At 46.7% G+C, this 26,388-nt stretch overlaps 4 protein-coding genes across 7 annotated transcripts in view; 1 reads left to right on the top strand and 3 right to left on the bottom strand.

Moving 5' to 3' along the window:
* The window catches only part of SLC20A2 (solute carrier family 20 member 2), a 59,392-nt gene extending 58,905 nt beyond the window's left edge, over positions 1 to 487 (bottom strand). The window contains exon 1 of one of the 2 annotated variants that reach the window (XM_075751434.1): positions 284 to 487. The gene's annotated coding sequence lies outside the window, so the exon portion shown is untranslated. Of the gene's footprint in view, positions 1 to 79; positions 213 to 283 lie in introns of those variants that run through there. The other variant, XM_075751430.1, reaches the window with a different exon arrangement.
* On the top strand, positions 83 to 26,332 carry HGSNAT (heparan-alpha-glucosaminide N-acetyltransferase). Of its 2 annotated transcripts, none has more exons than XM_075751436.1 (17): positions 83 to 197; positions 14,095 to 14,234; positions 14,742 to 14,863; positions 15,825 to 15,894; positions 16,555 to 16,624; positions 17,718 to 17,824; positions 18,299 to 18,375; positions 18,987 to 19,017; positions 19,909 to 20,069; positions 20,426 to 20,541; positions 21,244 to 21,365; positions 21,952 to 22,078; positions 22,257 to 22,343; positions 23,537 to 23,614; positions 23,727 to 23,797; positions 23,935 to 24,047; positions 25,067 to 26,332. In XM_075751436.1, exons 2-17 carry the CDS (start codon positions 14,167 to 14,169, stop codon positions 25,246 to 25,248), a joined length of 1,602 nt encoding a protein of 533 aa, XP_075607551.1. In that variant the 5' UTR covers positions 83 to 197; positions 14,095 to 14,166; the 3' UTR covers positions 25,249 to 26,332. The 2 variants fall into 2 exon arrangements, with proteins under 2 accessions (XP_075607551.1, XP_010299023.2); XM_010300721.2 differs by lacking the exon at positions 83 to 197 and adding an exon at positions 13,580 to 13,825.
* Positions 915 to 3,449, bottom strand: SMIM19 (small integral membrane protein 19). 2 transcript variants are annotated; one of them, XM_075751440.1, is made up of 4 exons: positions 3,248 to 3,449; positions 2,997 to 3,121; positions 1,724 to 1,844; positions 915 to 991 (listed from the first exon to the last, which is right to left on the bottom strand). In XM_075751440.1, the coding sequence occupies exons 1-3, from the start codon at positions 3,400 to 3,402 to the stop codon at positions 1,771 to 1,773; spliced, it is 354 nt and encodes a 117-aa protein (XP_075607555.1). In that variant the 5' UTR covers positions 3,403 to 3,449; the 3' UTR covers positions 915 to 991; positions 1,724 to 1,770. The 2 variants fall into 2 exon arrangements, with proteins under 2 accessions (XP_075607555.1, XP_075607554.1); XM_075751439.1 differs by having other exon boundaries at positions 915 to 1,844.
* POMK (protein O-mannose kinase) lies at positions 11,427 to 13,343 on the bottom strand. Its single transcript, XM_010311837.2, has 2 exons — positions 12,923 to 13,343; positions 11,427 to 12,363 (listed from the first exon to the last, which is right to left on the bottom strand). The coding sequence occupies exons 1-2, from the start codon at positions 13,232 to 13,234 to the stop codon at positions 11,590 to 11,592; spliced, it is 1,086 nt and encodes a 361-aa protein (XP_010310139.2). The 5' UTR covers positions 13,235 to 13,343; the 3' UTR covers positions 11,427 to 11,589.
* Positions 26,333 to 26,388: the final 56 nt, after the last annotated feature.

Below are 26,388 nucleotides of genomic sequence, written 5' to 3'. Positions count from 1 at the left end.
CCCCTCAGCGCGGACGGGGCGAGGGGAGGGGCGAGGGCGGGGGGCCCCCACGCGCGTGCCCCGCCGCGGCCCCACTCACCGCCCGGCGGGCGCCCTCCGGCCTCCGAGCTGCGGCGGCGGCAACAGCGGCGGCAGCGGCAGCAGCAACAAGCAGCAGCCGGCACGGCCCGGAGGCGGAAACGGCGGCAGGAAGTGAGGTCGGCGCGTGAGGGGAAGGGCACAGCTTCCGGGGGGGTGGGTGGATGGAGACGCGGGCTCCGGCGGTCTGCGCTCTCGTAAAGACCGCTAAGTAACGGGGAGGTGGTGCGGAGCCGGGTCGTCGTGCGGCCGGAGTAACGGAGGAAGGCAGAGGCACCGGGAAGCCTCTGGGAGGCGCCGGCGGGAGGAGGCCGGGCAGCGCGGCCGAGCTGCAAGGCAGGCCCGGGGGTTCCCGCATCCCCCGCGCTCTGTCCCTCCTCCCCGTCGCTGCGTGGGATCGGCGCTTCCTCCCGCCGGCCCTCGGCCCCGCTGAGCTACGCCTGTGTTTACCTCCGTCACACGCGGGGAAGCTGCCAAAAGGGGCCATCGCACGGATGTTAAGGCTTCACCCAAACGAGCCCTTTTCCCGGGGCTGCCGAGCCGTCTCCTGCCGCGCTCAGCACGGCCCAGGTCACGTCTTACTGTCCCTGCGGGCACTCAAGTACAGATAATTTCAGTCCAATAAAGATTAGGTGAACAAGGTTCCTCATATCTGAATGGAACTGCAGTGCTGTTTACCACTGCTCCAAGGCTTAATATATTTTAGCACAGAATTGGGGAAAAAAACCCCTCTTTCTGGGCAAACACGCTCAGTGCTCTGCTGTTAGAAATCTGCTCACCACTCGGCCTGCTCAAGTCATGTAACATTAGGAATTACAGCACAATACATCTCCAAGTAGTTTTCATGATTAGATGCTTTTATTAAGAAGTAATTTCTGCAGTATTATTTAAATTAGTTGATTTTGTGATTTACCTAGAAAGAAAAAAAAAAAAAGCAACTGAGGTGTGATGTCTTTTCCGGATAAGCCATGATCTTCCCATTTATACCAATTTTTATAGGCAATCCCATTCTTTAAAGCAATTTGACTAAATTAAGCTAATCACCTTTGCTATTAACAGTACAGTATTTGTTTTAAGTGTCTTCTAGACATGCAATTCACTGTGTACTTCTCAAAGTTTCTCCAGGAAAGGTTCACAGTATTGCATAAGCAACCTCTGTATCAACACAGAGCGCAGAATCTTCCTGCACGACTACCACCAGCAACACTCGGGGCTCTCAAAGCTGTTCACCTGCGCTAGGCAGTAAGGCCACAGTATCTTCACTCACGTGTACTGAACACATTCAGCAAATTCAACAACACGTGATCAAGGAACAAAAGGGTTTCCAGGCAGATAGGTACTGCCATGCTTTCTCTAGGCCGCTGTTACCAGAGAAGGTAGGAGCTGACTTCCAAGGTGCCAGCAGAGAGAGAAATAATTTAAACCATTGGTAAGACTGCACTTCTGTACCTTCAGAGGTTTCTCTGTGCAGGTCTGTCCTGTGTTGGGTTCTTTCATGCTGAATGTTTCAGTGGGCACTCATTTACTTCACAGGGCTCAGAGAAAAGCTACCGAGAACAAAGTTTTTTAGGAGAGTCCCCTTCCTTTGCCCCTTGCCTTCAGCTATGTATTGATTAAGAGACGTTGAAAATAGCTCCACACTGACTCTTATCAGCACTGGAAATATATCCTGAGTTCCTGCAGTTCTGGGCTTCATTCCACTGAGAGCTGTACGCTTTCAGTCTGTTTTGGTGGCTGCTGCTGCTGTTGCTGTTCATACTTCCTTGCTGAAAAAACGAAACACTGATCAATGCAGATTATACCATTTATTATATACGTGTATGTATGTGTGCATATATACATATCCATATATATACACATACGTATAAATATGACAACAATCAAGAAATAGACTTAAGATTAAAGAATATAATTTCACCACTTGGCCACACAAGGGGAAGCTTCAGTCACTGCACAGAACTAGTCCTTTAGCGTATGGCCTTGGAAAGACTGAACAGTAGGGCCACAGCAAAATGCCAGTGAATTAATGACAGAGAACTATGATTCCATTCAGTTCCTTTCATTAAAAAAAAAAATAAAAAAATTAAAGACTATGGCTTCAGAAGTACTATTACAGATGACCTGAATGACTCATTAGTCACACGGTTGACCTTCACATCACTCATCTCCTCCACAACATACAAGCCACAAGCTAACAACTACACTGACTTCAAAATTAATCTGGTTAGCAAGGCAGAGGGAGATCAAAGAGTTGTGTGCGGTGGAACAAACACCAACAATGAATGCCAGCAGGCATTCTGCTGTAGGAAGCACATCCTTTTTTGTTCCTTCAGAATGCAATGGCCTGGTTTAAAAATCCTTACATTAAATCTTTACATTTAAAAGGTGGTTTCAACTCATTAAGTATTTCTTGCCCATATTCCCTCTAGGTATGCGTTTATGGCAGATGTGAAGCAAGTACAGGTGTTTCTCTGAATTGGACCTCTGGAATATCAAAGGCACGGGGGCTCTTTCCTACCTCCATCCTGACCTTCAACATTAAGATAGGAGTGGCAACACTTGTTGGAACAGTCAAATTCTCATTTATTTTCAGTTTATGAAGTCGCATTACTCGTGATTCCAGAGTCCTCTCAACTTGTACAAATCCATCTACATTTTGACGATATTCAGACATTCCCAGCTCCTTTTAACTTCAACACCGGATTTGTTTTGGCCCCCAGAAGAGATCGCACGGCCACTCCCTCACTCTGTGCTTCCTCGCGCCTCAACCCTGTGACCCGCGCTGCCGCAGAACCTCTGCTCACACGGTGCCATGGTGTCCCCACCACACGAGGACAGGCAGGCTAAATGCCGCTCCCGCAGGAACCGTCCCCAGTAACCCACAGGCCCAGGGGAGCCCCCTCTTTCCTTCGACTTACCGATGGAGTACATCTCCAGCTGCTGCCGCAGGCGGATCTTCTTCACGCTGTCGTAGAAGTTGGGCTCGGGCGGCGTCTCGGCGGCCGGGGGCAGGGTGAAGATGCGCATGATCCTCCTCTTGTTCCTGCGAGAGGGGCAAGGCTGTGAGCGGCACGGCGCGGCCCCGCCGGCCCGGCCACACGTGGGCCCGGCGCGGCAGCTTCCCGGCGGGAGCCCTCGCCCCGCCCCCCCGCGGCCGCCCTCCCCTCACCGCCGCGCGTAGACGAGGAGGGCGAGGCTGGCCAGCACCGCCAGCAGGTAGACGTTGGTGGCCTCGTTCCACGCCTCGTGCACCGAGTAGTCGATGGCGCCGCTGTCGCCCAGCGCCGCCGAACCGCCGCCTGCCCCCCCGCCCGCCGCCGCCATGGGGGAGAAACGGCTGTCAGGGGCGGCCCCGTGGCGGCGCGCGGCGGGAAGTGACGTCAGACGAGCCGTCGGGGCCGGCGTGAGGCGCGGAGCTTCGGCCTCCCTGCCGCCATCTCGGGGTGGCGCTGAGGGTGAGCAGTGAGGGGCATCGCCCCCCACCACCGCTCTTTTATTTCCCTTCTGGCTACCAGTCCCTGGGGGAGAGGGCATAAGTAGGTGCCGGTCCCTCTCCCCGGGGATAAAACAGTCTTTTTGCTTTCAGGGTGCTAGCGTCTGGGGGAAAACGCGCGGGCGGGTAGCGGGCCTGCAGAGGTGTGAATTCAGCAGCTCTGAAAGCCTACCAGCCGTGGAGTCTAAAGCGCCTGGGCTGGTGTACTCTCCGTGGGAATAATGTGGGATGTAGCTCAGCACTGCGTGGTGTCGAGAGAAAAAGGTTCAGATTGTCACAAGCTTTCACTTTTCATATAGGAACTAAATTTGACACTTTAGGTTGTCAGAATAGAAACAGCACTACATCTTGCCTCCTCCCCGCCCCCCCCCCCCCCCCCAAACCGTGAGTTTCTGGATATTCAGATGCTGGAGCAGCATAGCTTACTCCTATGCTCCATATGCTCCTGATGCCAAAAAGCGCAATTCTAGGATTATGCTTTGGCAGAAAAGCTGGAGCAGAGCAAGTGTTTCAGTTTAAAAACTTGAAAAGTTGTTGAACTGCTTAATGAGATGTGGATTAACCAGGCAGAGGATGTTCTAACACAAACACACACTGCCTGTTTTTTTTGTACTGCCTGATGTTGATGTTTGAGCTACACAATGGGTTAGGTGTGCTGTCCTTTATCCTCGCCTCTTGCTTCTTTCTATCCACGTCTGGCCCCGATACTTCCCTTTACCATGTCTTCGTTCAGATACTAGAACTATTACAAGGCAGACATTATGGATATGTTTCATCTCCCTTTGCTTTATGCATATTTGGGATATGTGCTTATGTGTGGTTATTTGTCTTCACCCTTTATAAAACAATAAAGGGAAAACCCAAGTATTTTTAGGGCATGATTTATCTAACCTATGCCAAATATTCAGAATGAGTCCTCCTATGCCCAGGAAGCGCACTGACCCCTTACTGAGTGGAATGAGTCTAGAGACCTTGCTTGGATGGCACTCACTTTGCAAATGTCCAGCCAGCCTGGGGAAACACAGTCCTTTGGGGAGCCATTTTCTCAGTGCAAGATGTGCCAAGTCATTCTCTTTCCATGCTGTGGAACAGATTAATTTTAAGAGGCCTCAGATCAGGGCATAAAATGATATGAGAGAAAATGACAATATAAAAAAATAAAAAGCTGAGGCACTGTTATCATGAGAAAAGTTCCTTGCCCCACATGGTGTGGGAAAGGAGAGTAGAACAGCAATTAGGCATAATTCTAGGTCATTAAATCGGGATGGCACCCATGCAAAGAACTATAGAAACCACTGAGAGAAAATAAAAAGGAGTCTATCACTTACAGAACATGACACAAGACAGTTAATTAAGCACGGTTTCACAGGGATTTTAAACAGTTTCTTGTGAAGTTGAGACATTTTATTTGCTTTTTTAGTATGTTGAACTTCTCTATTAACAGGCCTGACAAGAAAGCATTACATGTCTGTGGAAGAAAAGTGGAAAGAATAAAAGTAGCTTGGGTGCTCTTTATACTTCACTACTACCTCTAGACATCAGTTCAGGCTGCCTTGTACGGGGTGTAGGGAAGCTGTATTTAAGCTGTACCTAAAGGAACTTTTTGTATTAACCCTGCAGCTCTGCTCTGGACAACCCGGGAAGAGGCTGGATCCGCCCCAGGACTCTGCACCCAGCTTCCCATCCGGAGGAAACCGAGGCCCACATCCACAAAGCGTAACTTCAGGTGTCAAGGTTTTCTCTGCAGCCTCCAGGAACAGACTCTGCCTTACTCAGCAGGTGTCTGATTTGTTTGGTTTAATTGAATGCTCAATTTAAGATTCAGATAATCCACCCACCCCCAACTTAGGAGACAGGCAGAGAGAGATTTTCTTCCCCCACATACCCCTCTGAAGTTAGCAAATGTTAAGCAGTGATTAGGACAGGGTTAGGTTGAGGAGCCATTGAGGTCCCTCCATTTGGTGCTGCAGTGAGTGTGACAGCCTTGCAAACCTGAGAAAAAAAGGGTGATCTCCCACTTGCTGGCCCGTAGCAATAGGAGTTCTGTGGGTGTTGACCTTCTGCCTGACTTCCTTGAGGAATCTGGTTCAAATACCAAAGTAGGTTGACTCTTAAGCCGAGGTTAGCTTGTCCTGGTACAGTGTTGCTTCCTTTTATAACTTGGGCTTTTGTTTCAGTCTTAGGCTCCTGAAACACCTTGAGAAATCGGAATGCAAGCTGCTGTTTGGTCAGAGCAAAGTCAGGCCTTGCAGTTGTTGTTATGTGTGCAAGAAATGGTGTGACCTGACCATGTAGGTTACGTAGCATATTTATTTGTAGCTTGGGTGAGGTGGGATGGGATAAACAACGCCTGTGTATGCTGTTAATGCATGAGATCGGTTGTTTTCTATTTTCTTCTACTAAAGCTGCTTGTAGGGAAAGGATTGTCATTTTGTGCTGTGCCCGTATAGCATCTGACCTCCAGGATCCTGGCCTGTGACCAAAGCATGCAGGCACCAAACAAATATTATAATAATAATAATAATAATAATAATAGGTATTGGCATAAGCTGTTCTGGCAAAACATGGCTAATGGCTACCCAAGCTTGGTAGCTAGATTTTCAACATTACAAAGTAGCAAAGAAGCCTGGGGAGTTTCAGCTCTGGGTCAGACACAACCCCTCACAGGAACCAGTTCTCGGGGAGAAAAACACATAGCTGTGTGATTTAATTGAAAAAAAAACAAAACAAAACTTTTACAGAAGTGAGAACTTTGTTCATTCCACAAAGAAATCTAGCATGTATTTAAATAAAGCACCCACTGCAGTCCCATAGATTTATCAAGAGAATTGCTGAAAAGGGTCTTCTAGGCCTACAAGGGAAGAATTCACTTTCCAAAAGTCCTTAGCATCCAGCAACTACTATAAATTTGACTGAAAGCTGCTGAATATTACCAGTTTTGAAAATCCAGTTACTTCATATCCAAAATGTGAATGCTGGAATCTAACAGTAAGCTTGTTCTTTTGAAAATTGTGGCCAAAGAATCTCTGTGTGTATATATATTTATAAATGTATAATTTTTAATGGATTTTTGAGTTACCCAGAGCTAAACAGAATCAGAAATCGCTGAGACATAAATATCACTGTAATGTAAATATATTCACCATTTAATCCTGATAAATACTGGATTATAGACTTCAGAACACAGACTGACAATTATTGGAAATCATGTGGTCATCTCAAGTATACAGTATTTCAATTAAATAAAACCATAAAATCCTTTTTCTTCTTTCAAAGTACCATCTAGCATATAATTTATTTGGATGAACTCTACAAATATACGCATTATATCATGCTAGAAGAACTTGAGAACCACTTTTTTCTTGTTCCCAGGGTCTCTTGACTGTTGGTAAGACGTTACAGTCATAATGATAGAATCAGTTTACAGTTGCAAATTCTGCCAAATATCTCACAAATTATATTTGGCAAACAGCACTGCCTCTGTTTCATACAAAGATAATGATCTGATGTTTTGTTTATGTGGCACCAAAGGAAAATATTGTTTTAGAGCATGTGATTTTAAAAAGTTTGTGTGGTATTCTAAACTTCTTAATTGTTACCACTTTATTAAATATAGAGTAACACAGACTTGAAAAGTATCCTTCAAAAAAGAAAAAAACCCACAAACAACAAAACCTGTTCAATTAAATAGGTTGTGTTCATTTTATTTCCTCAGCATTTATCCAGACCTTCATAGCGGCTGGTGTGGATATGCACGCAATACTTTTTACATCTGATGGTGTCAAACATACAGATGAGCTGCCATAAAGGCTGCTCGCCTGTACAGGATTTAGCATTATAGGAGTGCTTTTAGGATGTAGTCTGAAACCCACAGCACACAGAGAGAAATGCACTACATCAGACTTGAGCCACCTAGAAGCCTGCAGCCAGAAGGCAGTTTGGAAAGGAAAACAGCATAACCTTGACAGTGCTATTCTTTGGATGACTCTGAGAAAAAGAAAGAAGAGGGTTTGAACTGAATCTGGGACTCTGCTCTGAGATCCCATTCTGTATCCTGTGGTACAAACCTACCTAGTAAGGACTTAACTTTATTGGGAAACCCACTGGGAATTTCTTTTGGCAACAGCATCAGACCAAGGGTAGAGCATAGCATACCAGTAGTGGGTCCAGGTGCCCTGACACAGTTGGCACCCACAGCCAGACTGTCAGCAGGCTCAGCTGGCATGTCCTAGGTCTCGCTGTCTCCTCCACTGCTGGCACAGCAGTGTCCCGGGCGGGGGAGGCAGTCTGGGAACCAGGTGAGTCTAGGAGATGGTCTCTGCTTTGGTTCTTTGTCTAGCTGGTCAGATAGGGTGGGCAGGATGTGTTGTGGGACTGCTGTACAGATGGCAGAGGAGGCATTGCCCAAAAGGGAAGGGCAAGGTGGTGCAGATCACTGACCTCAGCAAAAAGGTTGTCCTCTCCCTGGGCGAGGGGCCAGGCCCAAGGCCTTAATCTTGGTGATGGCAGCAAACAAAAGCCCTGGGACCACTGGAACCATATCTGGCTTGACACTGACCACCTAGGGTGGTTTGGGGAACCTCCTCTGAAGTTTTCTGAAGATGAGCACCAGTAGCAGCAGTCCTTTTTCTTGTGTGGCCTGCGTCTTTGTGCAGGTTCTTTGGCTGCACTTTTGGGATGGAGGAACAGGGATACAATAGGAAACCTGGCAATAACTATCCCAGGAGAAGCATCTTCTATGGGAAAGGACTGGGAATGTGAGCCTCTGGAGATGAGAACCAGCAGCTGTTGAGGTTAGGCAGACCTGTGGCAGTGATCTTGGCAGGGGAGGTCGTGTCCACTGGTCTAGAGCTGGCTGGGGAGTGAGTGAGGAGAGAGGGGCTTGCAGGCTTCCAGTGGTGAACAGGCCTCTGCCTGCTCTTCACCCTTTGATGTTTTCCATCAGACATACAAGAGCTGCTTGTACTGAGGCAGCAAAGCCCCCGAATGTTTATCCAAGGCTGTCATTGGTGATGGAAACTGGAATGGCCAGCAGAGAGAACTGGAAAGAAGGGAGGCAACTGTATGTAGGGCTGTCCTGCCTCTTTTTTCCTCTGTGAGGCCTTGCCTCTTCCCTTTAAAGGCAAAGAAGCTGGAAATGTGGGAAGGACAGGATTCGTGCAATCTTAAGATTGGAAGGGGTTAGTGGGGAAGAACAGAAAGATGGAGAGGGTGCAAACTCCTCTGACTTTACTGAAAGAGTGGAATGAGGTGGTACTCAAACTTGGTTGAGCTTGCACCGGGTTGAGATTAAAAGGGACAGCAAAGTACACAAATGCCATAAGCAAGTTAAAGGGCAGGTAGCTCCTTCAACTGGCTTGTGTGGCTCTTCTGACAGCCTCTATAGCTATCTGTCTTGTTACTACAGACTCGCTAATGCAAACACAATGAGATCTTTCAGGGGTTTATGGAGGTTTGCGAGCAAAATACTCGCTCCAAGGCCAGATCCTGGCTATGTTTGGGCATGAGAGACTGCAACTGCTAATAACTAATGCTGAGCTGACCTTCATGCTGCCATCTAGCGTTTCCTCACAGACAGAAACAACATCTTAAAAAAAAAACAGCTTTGAAGGTCTATAATGCCATTTTCAGGGCAAATGTAATTTAGTCCTGCTGGAACACAATGCCAGACAACACACAAGCTAAAGGAGAGGCAATGGGAAAGAAACACGCGGAGAAACCAGCGCTCAGGGTGAATGTTTAGGGAGACATCATTTCTTAAAAAAATTTGTAACTATTTCACCCAGGAACGGAGACATCTCCATGGCAAGATAATTATTCAAAACCAGAATTTGTCCTCATTTGTTTTTCGCTCTGTGAAATTAATATGGCCATTTGCAAGCTGCAACAGTACACAACATAGCAAGAATCCAAGCAGAAGCTTGTCTTAACCGAGAGAGACGGGCATAAGAAGCTCGGCAGGCTTTTCTTGTCTGTCCTTGCTAGTCATAAAAAACGCACGGCATGTTTACTTCACAGCCATCAGATGCTGATTTTTCTTTCAAGTATACAACAAGAGGTAACAAGTTATTGCTGGGGCCACATGCAAAACATTTGACTCTTGGCGCTTCAAAGCATGATCCCTGGCTTTGAGGAGCTGTAACAGGATGCTTTTCCAACTGTTGCACATCCTGCAGTCATGCTGGAACTGTAGAACTCTAACCATAACAATAACAACTCAAGAGTTCATGGGTTGGATGATGCAATTACAACAAAGAGAGCATTCTTTTTGCCCAGGCTTCTTTAAGGTGTTTTGAGTCAAAGTCCAAAACAAACATGAAGCATCTAAAATCATTGTTCTCTTTTGGAGAGAGACCCTGACTTCTGAGCTTCGCTTCCTGACAACCTGGAAAGCAGGAAAGCTGCCAGGAAGGACTGCACAAATGAAAAACAGCAAAAGTCAGACAATTTAAGAAAATACACTGCCCAGAGGGAAAGCCATAATAAGCAGCCTTTAAAGGTCTCCTGCTGGCATTGTATGAAACCAGGTATGAATTTAGCCATTTGCAGGAAAGTTTTCCTGTTTATAGTAAAATTTTGGTAGCAATAGAACACACTTGTGTTTGAACATTATGTATACAAACTGACTGCATGTTCTCAGTGCAGTCATAACACAGCTTGTTTAGGAGAAGAGGAATATCATCAGCACAGCAGAGAACAGAACCAAACTTTTCAGCAGAAAGGACCGTGTACTACTCTGCTTACAAATCACCTCTCAAGTCAAAATATGAAATTTGTCTCAGGTCTTTGAAAGACCTAGTCTGAGAACAGAAAGACCTCAGGTGCATAATGGTAGAGTCCATGTGTCTCATTCATACTATTCCTGTTTTTTCACTGAGAAACATCGCAACCCCATCAAACAGAGCCTACTGCTGGCTTAAGGCATCATTATTCTTCCTCTCCAGCTGCTAGTGCCAGTCTGTAACATCCATGTAGGTACCAAAAGCCTTCTCCTAAACACACTGAACAAAAAAGTAGCCTTTCTTTATGCTTAGTGGGCTTTGAATTCAGACCCAATAGAGTTGTATGCTCTGAATATAGGGCTTTTATTTTCCAAAGCTCATTGCTGTGGAGGTAAGTCACATTTTCTTTCAGTTCCTTGTTCTCCCCCCTTTCATCGAGTCATGACACTCAGCAAGGATAAGTGAATGAAAAAAAGATATGCCTCAGCTCTTTTCCAAAACGTTCAGGATTTCTGTGGATTAAGAAAGAGCAAGAGACTCCTGTTTTACAGCTTCATCTGCAAAGAGCCCGTGTGAGAATACCATGGGGCAAAACCTTGAAAACCAAGAGCACATGTCTGCAAGCAGCCTCTTGGGGATCTGCATCATTTGCTTGCTTACAAAGTGGCCACATGCTTGCTGGTGTGGGACACGGGGCACACAAAGCAATGGCTGTAGAGCTCCTAAAACAACCTCTTCCCCGTCCAGCAGGGAGAGACTGCTGTTGGGGCTCTGGCATCAGGGTTCACCAAAACCTGATGTGAACTGGAGTACTCCTTTCTGAGTGACTACTGCATTTACTCCATGGGGAAGTGGGTGAGGGATTTGTGGACAAGACATGGGCCAAAGCCACAGGGATCAGCAGAAAGCTTGTGGGGGCATGCCATGGTCTCTGCTCTCCAGTCCTCTGCCAATCAGTTTAAGTGGACCAGTATTTTTTTTTTAACTCTTTTTCTGTAATTTTTTTAAAGTTTTTGTGCAAATGTTGCAAAATAAAATTTATCATTTCTTATGGAACAAATTTCCCTCCACACAACTTCATTTCTTTCCCTCCTCTTCCAATGATAGATTTAACACGCCAATGGGAAGCTCGCACAGCTCCAGCATCGGGTGGATTTTTATTTTATTTTTTAATCAAAAGGTACAAGCTCAGTTGTTCTTTTCTTCTCAGTTTTGGGGACAAAGATTTTGCCCTTCAGGCAAGCTAAATAAATAGGAAGGACATCAACTTCAATGTGCTGTTTGTCTCATGATTCCCTATAACATTTCCCTAGTACCAGGCATGGCCGCCTCCCGAATAAGCAGAGTTAAAACTTTCCTGTAGGTGTCCAAGACCTCTTGGGCAGAAGGCCTTTCAGCCGGGTCCTTCTTCTTACATGCTGCATGGATGTCAAACAAGTGCAGTCGCACAATGTCACTTCCTTCAACATGGCCCAAGAAAAAATTGGAGACATCCGGGATTTTCCAGATGTCTGTTTTCTCATCATAGGGGGGCATGAGGTCGTCCTCAAATGGCACCTCTTCTCCATAGGGCCAACGCTGCTCAGGAGCTACAAACTCCCCCTGGAGCTCCCGATGACCGCACTTCACCAGCCTGCCGGCACTCCTGTTCACAAGAGGCAAAGCGTCCAAATCATTCACCAGGACATGAAAGTCACTTGTTAGGAGATACTGAGAGAGGACCTTGTCCAGGTCATTCGAGTCGCACATGACTAAGGTGCCCAGAGGGCTGCTGTGTAGGTACCGAATGATGCTGACATAGTCTATAGCAAGCATCAACCTGCGATGCCAGGTGTTCATGCCTTTGTACTTGGGGATATGGAGAGTCTCATTCAGGCCCCTCAGGGAGCCCAGAGGATGGTACTCGGTGAGGATTGTGAACTGCTGTTCACAGTAGCCAAGCAGGCGGACGACATGCTTGCTTTGAAGTGCTTTCAGCATCTTCAGACCATGGAGAAAGTCCTCCTTCATCTCTGAGTTGGTGAGCTGTGAAAGGACCACTTTGTTTTCCTTCCACTCGGAAAGGAAGGCCTGAGAACACACAAGAGACACATAAGACACGTGGAGAGCCTTCTTCCCCTGACTGCTACCAGCTGCTGCTGACGTCCACGTGACTGCTTAGTCACAACTGCAAATTACGGTCACCCAGCAGAGTCAAGCCTTTAGGTATGGCTATGTACCTGTCACAGCACGCCTCTACCAACATCATAATTACATCACGATTTCCTAAGTTTTCTTTGGAATGGGCAATGCAGATGAATTAAATTACTTCATACCACCCACCCAGCCAGTCTTACTCTGCCACAACTGTACCATGCTCCACAAGTGCTCCACTATCTCTGTGATTTTGCTTGTGTAGCTGAATGTCATTCAGTGTCAGGGGGGTGGCCCAGGGCTGTGGTCACGCTCTCCTACCTGTTCACCTTATCAGCAGCCATATTATTGTTCCACCTTATCAGCAGCCGCATGCCCCTGGATGTCTACAGTAATTAGCTGCTGTGAGGATAATTATATGGTGTGGGTATTAATTAGCCAGCAAACAGTGAAAGGTCTTTATCCACAGGACAGAAGAAAGGAAAACCAAACTCACCTTTTTCACAGCGCCTTCACCAACACACTTGAGTTTCCTGACTTCCCTATTTATGGCTTCGCAGGAGAGCCATGGGGAACAATTCTTCACAGCTCCTAATTTGAAGTACCCGAAAGAGCAGAGACTGGAGTCCATTTCAGCACGTCCCGAAGAGACGTAAAACTTGTTGAGGTACAGGTAGAGAAGGGTATTAAGGAGCAGGACAGCAGCAAGCAGTAATGCCAACGAGATGGAGGACACCTCCCTGGGAGGGAATTCCCTCCTCACAAAGTGTGGTTTCTTTTCCATGGCCGTGCCTTCTGCATTCTCCATGAAAGCAGAGGCTAAACGCAACCCTCTTCCCAGCCGAGGGACGAACGTCGGTGGGGCTTTTTCATCTGCCTTACAGACACCGCAGCCTACGAGAAAGGCCACGCGTGGCAGCGGTATATGCTAAAAGCGGTTTCAAGCTCGACGCTCACCTCCCTGTTCATCCTCCTGCTTTTCTGAACAGGAGGGCCCGGGCTGCCGGCCGCCCCGGCCAGGGACGCTTGACGCCGGAAAACACTGCAGCCACGGGGAAGGAAGGGAAGGACCGACGGCGCTTGCCGGCCCTGCCGCGGCCGCGCAGGGCGGTGGTGGCGGCGGCGGCACCGCCCCGGGGCGGAGCGCAGCGACATGGCGGCGGCGGCGGGGCTGGTAGCGGCGGCAGCGGCGGCGCTGGGTGCCCTGCTGATGGCGCCCGGCCTCACGCAGCCGCACGGAGAGGGCCCGCCGGAGGCGAGCGGGCCTGGGCCCCGCGGCGGGGCGGGGGAGGCGGAGCGGCGCCCCCCGGGGCGGATGGACCAGGCCCTGCTGCTCGTCTGCAACGAGCTGCCCGCGCAGGGCCTCCGCCTCGCCGCCGTCTCCGGCGCCTGCCACCAGGTGAGCGGAGGGAGCCGCGGAGGGCTTGTACCTCCGTGTCACCCCCTGGCCTCCGCTTTTGACAGCCCGGCCTCTGGCGGGGCTGCTGAGCTTTTCCGGCGTCTGCCCGTGGCTTCGCTTCGGTTTTGCCTTTGAGCGACACGCCGGCAAGCGCTGCAGCGGGCGCTGCTCCAGCCCCAGGGCATCTTCCCTTGCCTTTTCCTTCACCGCTATGCAGAGCTCACTCTGCTTTGGCACTAATGAGCTCCCTTCACCCTCTTCTTCCACAGTGCTTGTATCAGTTCCTGGCGTTCATCCCACCGAGCAACGGGAGCCTGAGAAAACCAGGCACGGCAGCGGTAATGGTCGATACGCAGCATCCACTCACACTGCTGCTCAACGGCTCTGTGGGTGACAGAGAGCTCTGCAAGTATGTGGCCCAGCCCCAGGGAACACCTGGATAGCTCTATCCTATATTTTGGGGTTTTTTTCTTGAAGCCATGCATCTGTTTATTGCCGGCTCATCACTTCCTTTTTCCTGACTGTTTAGACCTAGAATTCAGTCTTCCCCCTACTGCTGTCGCTGTGGAGTACATTGTAATTGTGCCGAAAGGATCTCGGCACAAGCAGGACCCAAAATGGTATGCCTTGAGCCAGCATCTGCAAGCACCTGGTTTCTCTTGCAGAGAGGCAGTGGTTTGAGAAGACAGGTGATGTAGGAGGCAGTGCAAGTGTGGTAAAGCATGCGTTGGGCTAGGGGAGGGTAATGCTTGGCAGAGGCAGAGCCAGGCAGCTCCTCGCTAGATCACGCTGTTAGGCAAAGTTGTCAGCCTACCTCTCCTGCAAGCATTCAGGCTTACAGCCCCCCAAATGCTGCTGTGGAACCTGCATGTAGCGGTGATGGCTTAGCGAGTTTCGTTTTCTTTATCCTTTGCAGGATTCAGTATCATTTTGGAGAGTTTGGCAATTATTCCCTTGTGGTAAAGACCCTAAGTTCAAGCACCAAAACTGTTTCTTGTGACCTAGTCATCAACAAAGGCCCTATCAACAGCTACCTCCGTACGTAATGCTCTGTTTTCCCCTTTCATTCTACAACTTGCATGTCTCCCAGCAAAACCAACTTCTAAAAAGCCTGTACAGCCACTCATGCTGCACTGAAGATGTGTCATGGGCTTGCTCCTCTTCTCTCTCAGCACCTTACCTCCTTATGTTGTACACACCAGTCTTGAGGCCCTGACCAGGATCAGGCCTCTTCATGTGACGTACTGTATGACCACTTTTTTGCAGCAGGGATTAGCCCAGAAAAATCAGTAGGTATGTGTCCAGAGGGAAACATTTCCTTAGTTGGTTCCTGTTTCCCTGCATATTTATGTATGTACACAGAATCCTCCCTCTTCTTCCCTTTGTCTTGCTTCTCTCACAAAATGGGAAGCAGTTCATACAGTATTTCGATTTTTGTTTGTTGTTGCACTTTTGATTTTAAACCTCACATCTTGCTTTTTTTTTCATTTCTTTTCCAGGGTTGTTTGAAACTCTTGTCTACGTTTCTTTCATTCTTTTCCTTTACATTGGGTTATTCTTCAGTCCTTCCAGTTTTCCAGCTGTAAAGAAAAAATCTCCGTGCTTGCAAACTTGGTGTATTACCCTCTCCCCTGTCCTCTTCATGTTGAGGCTGTTTCTAAATCTCTAGTTTCTTCTTCAGAACGTGTGGCACATCGACTCTTTTCTCACCATTGCCTTGTGATGCAGTGCAGTTTTATTTTGCCTTTTTTCTGCCAAGATGTGCAGTCACTGAGCTGCATTTTGAAACTAGCCTGCTTTTGTTCTGGATTGTTTTGGGGTTTTGTTGTTTTTTTCTCTCTGGGACTCAGGCTGGGGATATGTATTGCATGGAGAAGGTGGTGTGATGAATGGTGGGTCAGGCTTTTTGTCATGTTTGTGTCATGCTTGGCCAAGCCCAGGCTGCTGAATGGTTTTGTTAGATCATTTATAGAGTTGTGTTCTTCTCTCTTTCATGTAGCTATTCTCTTTGCTTTCCTGGTTTACATGGGGATCCTTGCTATCCTGATTGTTGGGCACCTTTTTATGAAGTAAGTGAATGGTATTATAACACCCCCTCACATGTGAAGAGGGGCCACCAGTTTTAAAAACACGTGTTGCAGTGTGGTAGCACTTCAGAGTCCCACTGTAGCCCTGCTTGCAGATCAGATCCTGTTTTCAGGTTGCCATGTACAAGTTAAGCTGTGGTAGCTGTCCATATGATAATAAATACAGCGTGATACGGTTTCCCTTGAGGGATACCTTGCAGCCTTGTTAGCTCGTGTGTAGAGCAGTTACTGCAGAGCAGCTGATGTGCGCCATAAGCTGGCGCACACCCTGCCTCACCCTTCCCTGACTCGTTCCTGGGTCTAGCCCTGAATCGACAGTACAAGTCAGTGGGATATAAGCATGTGTGGCATCTGCAGCCATCCATCCTGTGTAACTGAATGCCATGAGTCATCCCTGCCTGTAGACAACCCGAGGATAAAGCCCCCCAACCTGAGCTTGTAGCAGTGTAATTACATAGCTGGACTTAACTGGGGTCCCAGGTACTGGCTGAATCTCAGTGGTACATATGTGAGCTGGGAAAAACAGAAATAGCAGCATAAATCAAAAGCTGGGACAGTCATTAAGTAGTTGATATTAAGATGAAATTGGCTATAAAGTACTTCTTGGTTTGTTTTGTGTTTTAAACTGTTACTAATTTTCAGAATTGATCCAGTCAGAAACTGGGTTTACAAGAAACTGAACCCCAGAGAAACTGATCGTCTGATTAATTCTGTGAGTAACTCGCATTCTGTAGTGTTTTCTTCTCTGAGGAACACGCACTATCCAGACACCTAGGGACATGTTTATTACTAATCATCTTTCTCTTGTGCATGTTCCCCTTGGCAAATCTTGATTCGATGTCAGACAGGCAATTTTATGTCAATGGAGAGTGCTAGACTGGGTTTCCACGCAAGTTTAGTTGCAAGTTTAGTTGCAAGTCTTGAACATACGGCTTTGTGCCCTCTTTACTTCCCTTGAAGCAAACGTGTCGGTGAAAATACTGTCTCCATCTGACATCATAGACAACGTAAAGGAATGGAAGAAATGCCAGCCTTCATGTCTGCTTGCTGCACAGTAGGAATTTTAGCAGGATCTACACTTAAGTCAAGATTTCTCTGGCAGCCCTAGAGCTGGCATTTCTGTGTAAGCTGTGTTTTGTACTAGAATATAGATAGATCATCACAGTCTGGGCTTCACATCTAGGAGGTCCAAACCTGTCTAGATTCAAAAGACTTGGGAGCAGAGCTTTGAAGCAATTCTTGTAGTTGTTCATTGCCATAGCTGTGTTAACAGTGATGTCTGCTTCTTTATGCTGTCACTGGGGCTGATCAGAGTGATTTAGGGAACTCAATTGGAAAGAAGCCACTCCCACATTTAAAAGGATTGATTTTCTGCTGGTTTAGCTCGTTAAACAGTCTGTAGTGTCAGACAAGTGCCGATGGGATGCGATGGGATGGATTCTGCTTGTGAGAGTCAGCAACTGGATCTGTTCAGCTCTGTTGTAAAGCAGCACTCCCAGTGACGGCAAGTCTGTGGCTGATTTGGACTGGACTCAACTCTCACGTCTCAAACACAGGCTCTTTTCACTGCACTGTTGTTTCCACCCTGGTCAAAGGTGCAGTGTGGAGCATCTGCAAATATTATTGCAATATGGTAGAGCCATGAAGAGGTTAGAAGTAGCAAGTGGGGGAACAAAAGGAAGAGGAAGATGGGGAGAACAAATACAAACACAGTATGTGAAAGTTTGCAGTTTACTGATCTCTGTTCCCTAGGCAGCTGCTGCAGCTGCTGACTTGCCCTTCGTGTGTCTGGTTTGTTCCCAAAGGAGCTCGGGTCTCCGAACACAACAGACTCTGCTAGCAGTGGACCCACCCCGCGTTTCTGGAGCACAGCCTCTCGGCAGCGGCTGCGTTCCCTGGACACGTTCCGAGGGTGAGCATAAGACCTTGCTCAAAAGCAACTCTTCCAAGGGGAATCAGATTTTTCCAATAGCGGTTTGACGGTGTATCGAAATATATATCAGATGGACGGTTCAAGGGAGTCTGTTTTACTTGGAAGATAATCAAGGTTTTAATTCTTGGATTTTCCAAAACACTTTGCAATTGATCTAGTTTGAGGAAACATTAAAGTTGTGGCAGAGGGTGGAAAAGTACAACATACGTTCAGTGCGAAAACGCTATGTGAAGGAGCTTACTTTGATTCACCGCCACCCATGATCTTTGAAACACTGCTTCCTGCTTGGCAAAGCTGGAAACCTTGTACATAATCTTGCTTAAAGAAATAAAATAAACCAGATCTCACAGTTAGAAATGTTTTAATGGGGGGTAAACATTAACTGTGTGTTCATATATATGTATTTCATTGACATGTGATACTTTGTGTGTGTTTTTGTTGTTGTCTTTTTAGGCTCTCTCTTATAATTATGGTGTTCGTTAACTATGGAGGAGGAAAATACTGGTTCTTCAAACATGAGAGTTGGAATGGTAAAGTACAATTGAGACAGTTAATTTGGGTTTTAACTGTAGCAGTATCTAGATAAGGTTAGCACTGCAGCTGCTGCAGGAAGTTGTTGCTCAGCTGAAGGCTGGGACGCTGTGCCAGTTTGCCTCAGCAGGGTATTTGGCCTGTTACGTTAATGGACAAAGCAGTGTATAGTCCTGCTTGTCACACAGTCACGAGGTGGTTTCAGATCACAACCTCTGGGTAACCTTTACATTTTTGACACAAGTTCATATCTTTAATGTATTGTTTAATGCCCACAGTCAAGCTGATGTATAAAATGTAATGCCTTGACTGGCAAGCTGGTGGGGAAGGGGTCGGGCATGGTGCTGCCCTAGTGGAGAACAGCAAGGATGCCATCCCTGAGATCTTTCCCAAGACACAGCAATTAGTTCTGACCCTATTTTTGAAGAACGGTGAAAGCAGTGAAGCAAGATGATTAGCTCTTTGTATGTTTTGTTTATAATGTGTTTTAGATTTTGGGGCATCAAATAATTGCAGCAGCCTGCAATTCCTCTGGAAACTCAACAATCACATTGTTAAAATTTAGGGAGGGTTCCAGGTAAATAATGTGTTCTTTCGTATTTCTCTGTAGGATTAACGGTGGCAGATCTGGTGTTTCCATGGTAAGTCTTCCTGAAGAATAGTTCTTGTGTGAAATGATTCTTTATGTTAAGAATTGCAAGGAGAACATTGTGTGCACCTTGCCTCCATGTGGAAATGTATTTGGAGGGGTGAATTTGTGTTAAACAGTTGATATGAATCTGCCCCTCCAGATAAGGGCATCATCCTTATGAACCAGTAGAAGAGCTGAGTGCTTTTGGCTGCCCCACATCCTCCTTCCTCACCCCCCACAACGTCAGTGGGAGACCCAGGGTTACCCTACCTGTGGAAGTGCAGTATCGCCGAGGAGCTTGTTGTCATGCTACAGTCTGGCAAGATTCAGAGCTGGACTGATGTGTATCCAGAGATAAAATAGCCAAGGGAATTTTGAATTAAGATAATCTCTCAATAATCAGAGAATGGTCTTGTGGGGAAGCAATTATCCCATCTGCTCCTAGCACACTTCTTTAAAATACACACCAGTTGTGGTTACTCTTGGAGATGGGAGCTGGACTTAGACTGTGAGCCTAATCTAGAGGGAGGAGCGGGTCAGTTCTGAATTTGAATTATAGATTTGCAGCTTGTGTTTTACTGCTCTGAAGATGCTAATTTAATGGTGGGTAATGGAATACTTTGGTGGCATCGGTATTACTGCAAGAAGACCAGAATGCAATCACTTCCCTGAACTTTATTGCCTCAACTGACTACTGAAAGAGGTGGAAAGGTCCGATAGCGCAAGCTCCGTTGTCTGGGAATTCCTAGCAATCAGAGGAAATAAAGTTGTCCAGTTTCACTCAATGGATGCGTTTCTGTTGGGCCAGTGCAGGCTACCCTGTTAGCTTTAGTGTTTACTGTCGTGCACATGTGTGATGAGACATCTGTCAGCTCCATTTCCCATCTGCTCTGTTCTCCAGGTTTGTGTTCATCATGGGAACATCAATATCGTTGTCACTGAGCTCCATGCTGAGGTGGGGAAATTCTAAGCAGAAGGTGCTTGGGAAAATCCTCTGGAGGAGTTTTCTACTAATCATGCTGGGAATCATAGTTGTAAATCCCAATTACTGCCTTGGACCATGTGAGTGGAACTTGCTCTCGTCCTTCTATTTCTGCAACTGTTGTTCCTGCCTCCTTGGCTGAGCTGCTGAGAAAACAGTGTCAGCCTTGCTGTGCTGACCAGTTGCACACGGGCAGTCGATGGTATGCTCTGGAGTGCTGTTCTGCACTGACGCAATTCTGTTTGACCCCTGTGTTCATCATCTTAGTGGTGACTTTCCCAGAGTTATCATTTACTGAAAGTGGGGTGGCAGAGTGGAGTTGTCCCTTGTACCTGCAGGTGCAGTGGGTCCCAGCTCTCCCTGGGGAAGGGTAACTTTCGTATTTACAGAAGAGCGCATGTCTGCTCCTCTTCCACATTGCTTGCATGTTTTTCAGTGTCCTGGGATAATCTGCGTATTCCTGGGGTGCTCCAGAGGCTGGGATTCACCTACCTGGTGGTTGCTGCTCTCGAACTCCTCTTTACAAGAGCTGGGGCCGAAACTGGGACCTTGGTGAGTTATGTGGGGAGATGACAGAGGATACTGGAGTAGTGTTTGGGAGCTTTTGCTCTTGTTTGGGCACAAAGAAGACATGAGAAATTGTAAGAAAACATGTAGCATCTTACCTGATGTGTAATGCAGTGTGACCTGGTAAAAATTTTGGGGAACATGCACCCTTCAGTGTTCCAGTCTGCATTTTATCAGATCTAGCTTTGCTGTATTTGAGGATTTCGCTGCTCCATTCAGATGGTGCTTAGAAGCAGGCATTCCCAGGCACATTTGATGACTTTCCACTGCTAGGGGAGCCCAGGGACAGGCATCTCTATGCTGAGTCCTGTGGCCTGCATTTTGTCTGGTTAATTTTGGCAGTGTTTTTTCACAGCAGGGGAAAGTAATACTGCTTTTTGGCCTTTCTGGAGTCTGTTTTCCCAAAAGGCTTTTGTTCTACTCATGAATCAAAATTCCTTATGACATTTTCCAAGCTAAAAAACATTGCGGGCTTTTGTTTTGGTTTGTTTCTCCCCTTCCCCCAAGTAACCAAGCGTCTGGAAATCATTTGTGAAGATGAAAGGTCTATTGGTAGAACCCAGTTTTGTAATGGCAACAGCTCCCTCTTGTATCTGGGGAAGTACAGCCTGCCAAGAAGTACAGGATGTCCCCAAGGGCATGGTTTTTACTTGCCAGCTAATACCCCCCTCCCTCCATCTCATGCAGGAGACGCCATGTCTTGCTCTGCAGGATATTCTCCCCTATTGGCCACAGTGGATTTTCATTCTGATGTTAGAAGTGATTTGGCTCTGCCTGACCTTTTTGTTACCAGTGCCAGGTTGTCCCAGGTAAGACTCTGCACTCAGACTACTTTCGATGGGCCATCAGATTGTTTTTCTTCTACTGAGTAGAAAATACATTTTATTAGCCATAGGGAAAGAAGGAAGAAGAGAGCTTTTAGGCCAGCGGGGTTAAGGGAAGCATTCATCATGTGAAAAAACTTTCTTTACTTTGGTACTGAAGTACCAGGTGTTATAAAGGTGACATCATTGTCCCTTTCTATCTAAAGAAGAGGATAAAAATCTCCCTGAGTTCTCTGTACAGCAGTATCGTTGCAAAGTCATCCCTGTCTCTCTCTTTGCCCCTTTAAAGGGACAGCACCTGTAGAGCAGGAGGAGCAGCCGGCTGGGCAGCCAGGGCTGAACTGAAGCATTGCTTTAGGGTCCCGATACTGCCTGTCCCCTTGTGACCAGCTGCTCGCGGGATCACGATGATCAGAGCAGGGTGGCCACCAGCCAGCTGGACCTGTGTTTCACTGTGTGCCTCTGGCCAAGGAAAATATGGGGCATTTAGTGTGCTGGGTCAGCAGACCAGCTACTCTTCAGGTGGAGCATACCAACGCTTTGTGCCATAACCTGTTTGCTTCTGTCCTAGGGGCTATCTTGGTCCCGGGGGCATTGGGGACTTCGGAAACTATCCCAACTGCACTGGAGGAGCGGCTGGCTACATTGATCGTTTGCTTCTTGGAGAAAAGCATATATATCAGCATCCCTCTTCAAGTGTAAGTAGCTTTGGGTTTGCAGTATGAAGTTGCAGGCAAGCACCGAACACAGCTGTCAGGAGGGGCTTAGGAATGATCCGTGCAGGGGGGTGGAAGAGAAGGAGCATTGGTTGCTCAGGTGCCTTGTAACAACTGCTTTCTCTCTAAGGTGCCTTGTAACAACTGCTTTCTCTCTAAGGTGATTTACCAAACAACGATGCCATATGATCCTGAAGGGATCCTGGGGACCATAAATACCATTTTTATGGCATTTCTGGGACTGCAGGTACCTCTTTTTCTTTCTGGCTGTTTGCTATAATGGGAAGATTTGAAGGAATCTTGGAAGTGGGGAAGCAACTTGATTTCTTTCTTTAAGGCTGAGACTGGTTCTAACAAAACCTTTTCCACAGCAATGCTTTCAGGCCGACTTAGCCTGAGGTGATGAGTGTCAGAGAAGTGGAATCTAACCTGGCAGTAGTTTGCATTAGATAAACCAAGACTTTTTCTCAGTTTTTGTAAGGGATGCACACAAGAAATTTGAAAAATAGCCATCTGGAAACTTTCTTTGCTTGTTTTAAGGTTGGGCTTATGCTGGGAGTAGGCTGGCTCTGCACGCTGGGAAACAGGGCCAGGAAATGCATAGACTTCACAGCTTCATTTTAAGCATATGGTTTTAAAGGTCGCAGCTGTACATGTTCCCCGTTGCTAATTTTCCTGCTTGACATGCAGTTAGCCGTCTTGCAGAGGTGCTATGGGTGTGCTCACCTTGCCAGACGTGAGGGACACAGCGGTTCACATTAGCGTTACCAACATCTAAAGCTCGCAGCTCACCACCGTGTTTAAAATAGGACATCAAAAGGCTTTCTGATGCAGTTCTCGTTAGATATTGCTGGCTTTTCTGTCTGTGCAGCAGCTGGTAACCACACTGAAAATCTTGTGCTGGGAAAGCAATGTTACCACATGTAGCAGTGGGTAAAAATGGATTTGGAATTTCTGTGGGGCAGAACTTGGAACAGAAGTGTGACACTGAGGAATGAGTCGTCAGGACACATTTCTTAGTGGTGCGTGAAAAGGAACGCGTGCTCCGAGCAGGGGGCAACGTGGTGCTGCAGAGAAGCTGTTGGGGTTGGCTGGGGAGTCGATGTGGTGGTGTTCCTTCATGCAGTCCTTGCTGGGGGAGATGGAGTTTGAGTGACGTCGTGTTAACCTAACGAAGTTGCTTGTGTCCTTCCTCAGTGTTAACGTAGTAGGGAAGGGAGAAAAGGTGCACCTCTATTGCTGAGTGGGTTGTATTTACATACTTTCCCCCTCTGTGTCCATTCTTTGCAAAGAGTTCCCATTCTCAGCCTTTCAGCCACTTAGTTCATAAAAATCGTATTTGTATTCTCTGTCTTAGCACAGGTAGCAAATATATCTGACTCTCGAAATGTAGTTACATTTATGGGCATCGATTCATTTTTTGTATTTTTTTTATATTAGGCAGGAAAAATTATCTTGTTCTACAAAGACCAGCACAAACAAATTATGAGTCGGTTCTTCATATGGAGCATAGTAATGGTAAGTCAGACAGTTACATAGCTCTTCAATAGGCATTTTTATGCAATGCAAACTTAGTATTTCTGAAATATGTTGCAGTGGTTATATAAAATTTAGCAACTTTCTGTTTCAGGGAATTATTTCTGCTATCTTGACAAAATGTTCTAAAGAAGAAGGGTTTATTCCCATAAACAAGAACTTATGGTAAGCAGAGATACAACTTTTAGTATCATTTTCTTGAAGTAGTATTTTACCTTGGAGAATGTTTTACCTTTCTTATATTGAGATCTGTCTGTATCACATCGTTCTCTAAATAATCTTTCTACTGAAAATGTACGTAGGTCAATATCGTATGTGACAACCATGAGCTGCTTTGCCTTCATCCTCTTATTGCTGATATATTACCTTGTGGATGTCAAGAGACTGTGGTCGGGTGCTCCATTTTTCTACCCAGGTCAGTAAAATCACAGCAGGAAACTTATTCCTTCCAATTTTTTCTGCACTGATACTATCCTTTTATGTTTTCTGCACTTCTCTTGTCTTTTAAGAGTTGGGATTTAGAATGAGGTAACTTGAAGAATGCCAGGATGATTAACTTGAGCTGAATCTTTGCGTAGAATTGAGACTGTCAAGACCAGGTATTTAGGAGAGAGGGACTGTCAAGTCTTTAAATGAGGGTTGGAAGCTGCTATTGCCCAATGACTGTTCTTGGTTTGGTCTCGAGTTAAGGGAGCAGTTGCCTAGTACCAAGCAAAATACCGCAGCTGGTTCGTAGTTGGTTTTGGAAAGGACTGCTGAGACTTGGGTAACCTAATGGGAAACTGAAAGGCCTGTCAACAGAGTCATACCACTTCTGAAGAAGTGGAAGACAAAAATCCCCTGGGGAGCTGTGTCGGTTCTGTCTCTGTGTTTTTAGATAAGCCTGTCTCCCAAAGCATCCCACTGTGGTTTTAACCACACTGGGCTCTTGACAAACATCTGAGTACAGAATGCAAACCCACAGCAGAGAGAAGCTTTCAGCAGCTTTGGTGTCTGGTGTCTGGACAGGAAGATGGGTAGGGTGACAGCATGGTATCATATCTCCTACCAGAAATCCCAGAGCTTTGAAGGGCACTCAGCATTTGTTTTGTAAAGGCAATAGATCTGACCAAAGAGGCTGGCACTCGGCCACCCTGAAGACAATAGCTGTGACTATCCTCCTTGTCGATAAAATTACAGGATACTGATTTGGTTGTATTGTCAATTTAGCATATAGGTTGTCTGTATTTCTTTTCAATAAACATTTTGGGGGAGAGGAACCTCTCAGACTGTATTTGAAAACACGTACCTGTACCATCTTTGGGGCAACTAACATTAGCTGTTGCGATTAGCTGTTGTTGTCTCGGTGCCACGCTGTTCATGCCTCTGCCTGCTCACTCTGAAGCAAGCTCATACCTGCTCTTTCAGATGGCGTGACCTTGTGCTTACTTTCAGGAATGAACTCAATCCTCATCTACATTGGACACGAAGTGTTTGAAAACTATTTCCCTTTTAAGTGGAAGATGCAAGACAGTCAATCCCACGCAGAGCATCTGACTCAAAACCTCACTGCGACAACTCTCTGGGTCATAATATCGTATTTACTTTACAGGAGAAGAATATTCTGGAAAATCTGATAGAGGTAGTCCAGGGGTAGCAGGCCTAGATTCTGATGGGGCAAGTGCGTAAGGTGGATTAGCCTGAAATACTGCCGCTTGTGCTAGGCTGTATTACTAAAAAGGGATACTAGTTCAAGTTTACAGTGCCATGGAAGTTGTCTTCAAGCATTTTATGTGACTTAAGGGACAGTATTTTCCTATTTAGCAAAAAATTAATAGTCTGCTGCAGTTGCCCTCTTCCTGTTTTCTGTATTTTGTAAATATTTTACTGATCTCCCTCCTTAATATAGAGAAACTGAACATATTGCAACAGTTGGGCAGTCAAAGAGAGCCTGATGGTGCTTACAAAGGGAATTGCAAGGGATCGGGGTGGTAACTGCAAGGGGTTACCAGAATGGGACTGTGGTAACAGTCATTGCATCTGACAAGGCACCCCCTAACTCGCATGGTCTGGGGTTTGTGTGTACCCTTGGCACCTGCCACATGCCTGTGCCACCCCAGCTACTGGCACACGCTTAACTTGGCCATCTTTTGGACTCGGGAGCACTGGCAGCATCCTCAGCCCTGCACTTGGGTCTGCAATGCAGTGCCTGGGAAAGCTCCAGGGCACTTCTGTGTTGCAGCATGCTGCGGAAAGCCATGACTCAACTCATCGTTCTTCATTGTGTTCTTCCAATTTGGTCTTGGGTCAAAACCTTAGATTTAGGATCCTGCTGAAGCCTGCTGCCCAAGACCTCTTCTATTGGCTTATTCATCGGCATGCTGCTGCTACAGGTTTAGCAGCACATCTGTGCATGTTCCAGGCCTTTGTGTTACATGGATGAGGTCTGAGTTTCACGTGCTGCACTCTAAGAGTGCAGAAAGGCCAGTTCCGATTGACTTTGTATAATCACTTGGCTTACCAAGTTCAATCAAAGCAATCCTCTTTATAAATGGATTTTCATAAGGGCCCTGAATCTGAAAACCAGCCATCCAGGTGCAATTCAGCCAAAAATGAAGAGATAGGAGACCAATTCAATGTAAGATAATAGTTTTTGGAAACTCAGGAAATTCACTCGTGCTGTGATTTCCAAACTAGTGCTAATAAAAAGCCTGAAATACCCTGCTGTGTTCTCTGTGTACGTATAAAGACAGGAAGAATTAAGATGCGCACCTTAG

The sequence above is a fragment of the Balearica regulorum genome, chromosome 4 (genome assembly GCF_011004875.1).
Source record: "Balearica regulorum gibbericeps isolate bBalReg1 chromosome 4, bBalReg1.pri, whole genome shotgun sequence".
Taxonomy (NCBI): Eukaryota; Metazoa; Chordata; class Aves; order Gruiformes; family Gruidae; genus Balearica; species Balearica regulorum.
This window is presented reverse-complemented; position numbering and strand designations above follow the sequence as displayed.

Bases quoted from the DNA above. Each gene is read 5' to 3' on its own strand.
- SMIM19 (XM_075751439.1), bottom strand. From the start codon at position 3,402: ATGGCGGCGGCGGGCGGGGGGGCAGGCGGCGGTTCGGCGGCGCTGGGC. The intron at 3,122-3,247 runs GTGAGGGGAGGG...CCCCTCTCGCAG, and splicing joins CTCCTCGTCTACGCGCGGCG to GAACAAGAGGAGGATCATGC. The intron at 1,845-2,996 runs GTAAGTCGAAGG...TCGTTTTTTCAG, and splicing joins GCTGGAGATGTACTCCATCG to CAAGGAAGTATGAACAGCAA.
- HGSNAT (XM_010300721.2), top strand. From the start codon at position 13,580: ATGGCGGCGGCGGCGGGGCTGGTAGCGGCGGCAGCGGCGGCGCTGGGT. The intron at 18,376-18,986 runs GTAAAGTACAAT...ATTTCTCTGTAG, and splicing joins CAAACATGAGAGTTGGAATG to GATTAACGGTGGCAGATCTG. The intron at 23,798-23,934 runs GTAAGCAGAGAT...AAATGTACGTAG, and splicing joins CCCATAAACAAGAACTTATG to GTCAATATCGTATGTGACAA.
- POMK (XM_010311837.2), bottom strand. From the start codon at position 13,234: ATGGAGAATGCAGAAGGCACGGCCATGGAAAAGAAACCACACTTTGTG. The intron at 12,364-12,922 runs GTGAGTTTGGTT...GTGTGTTCTCAG, and splicing joins GTGAAGGCGCTGTGAAAAAG to GCCTTCCTTTCCGAGTGGAA.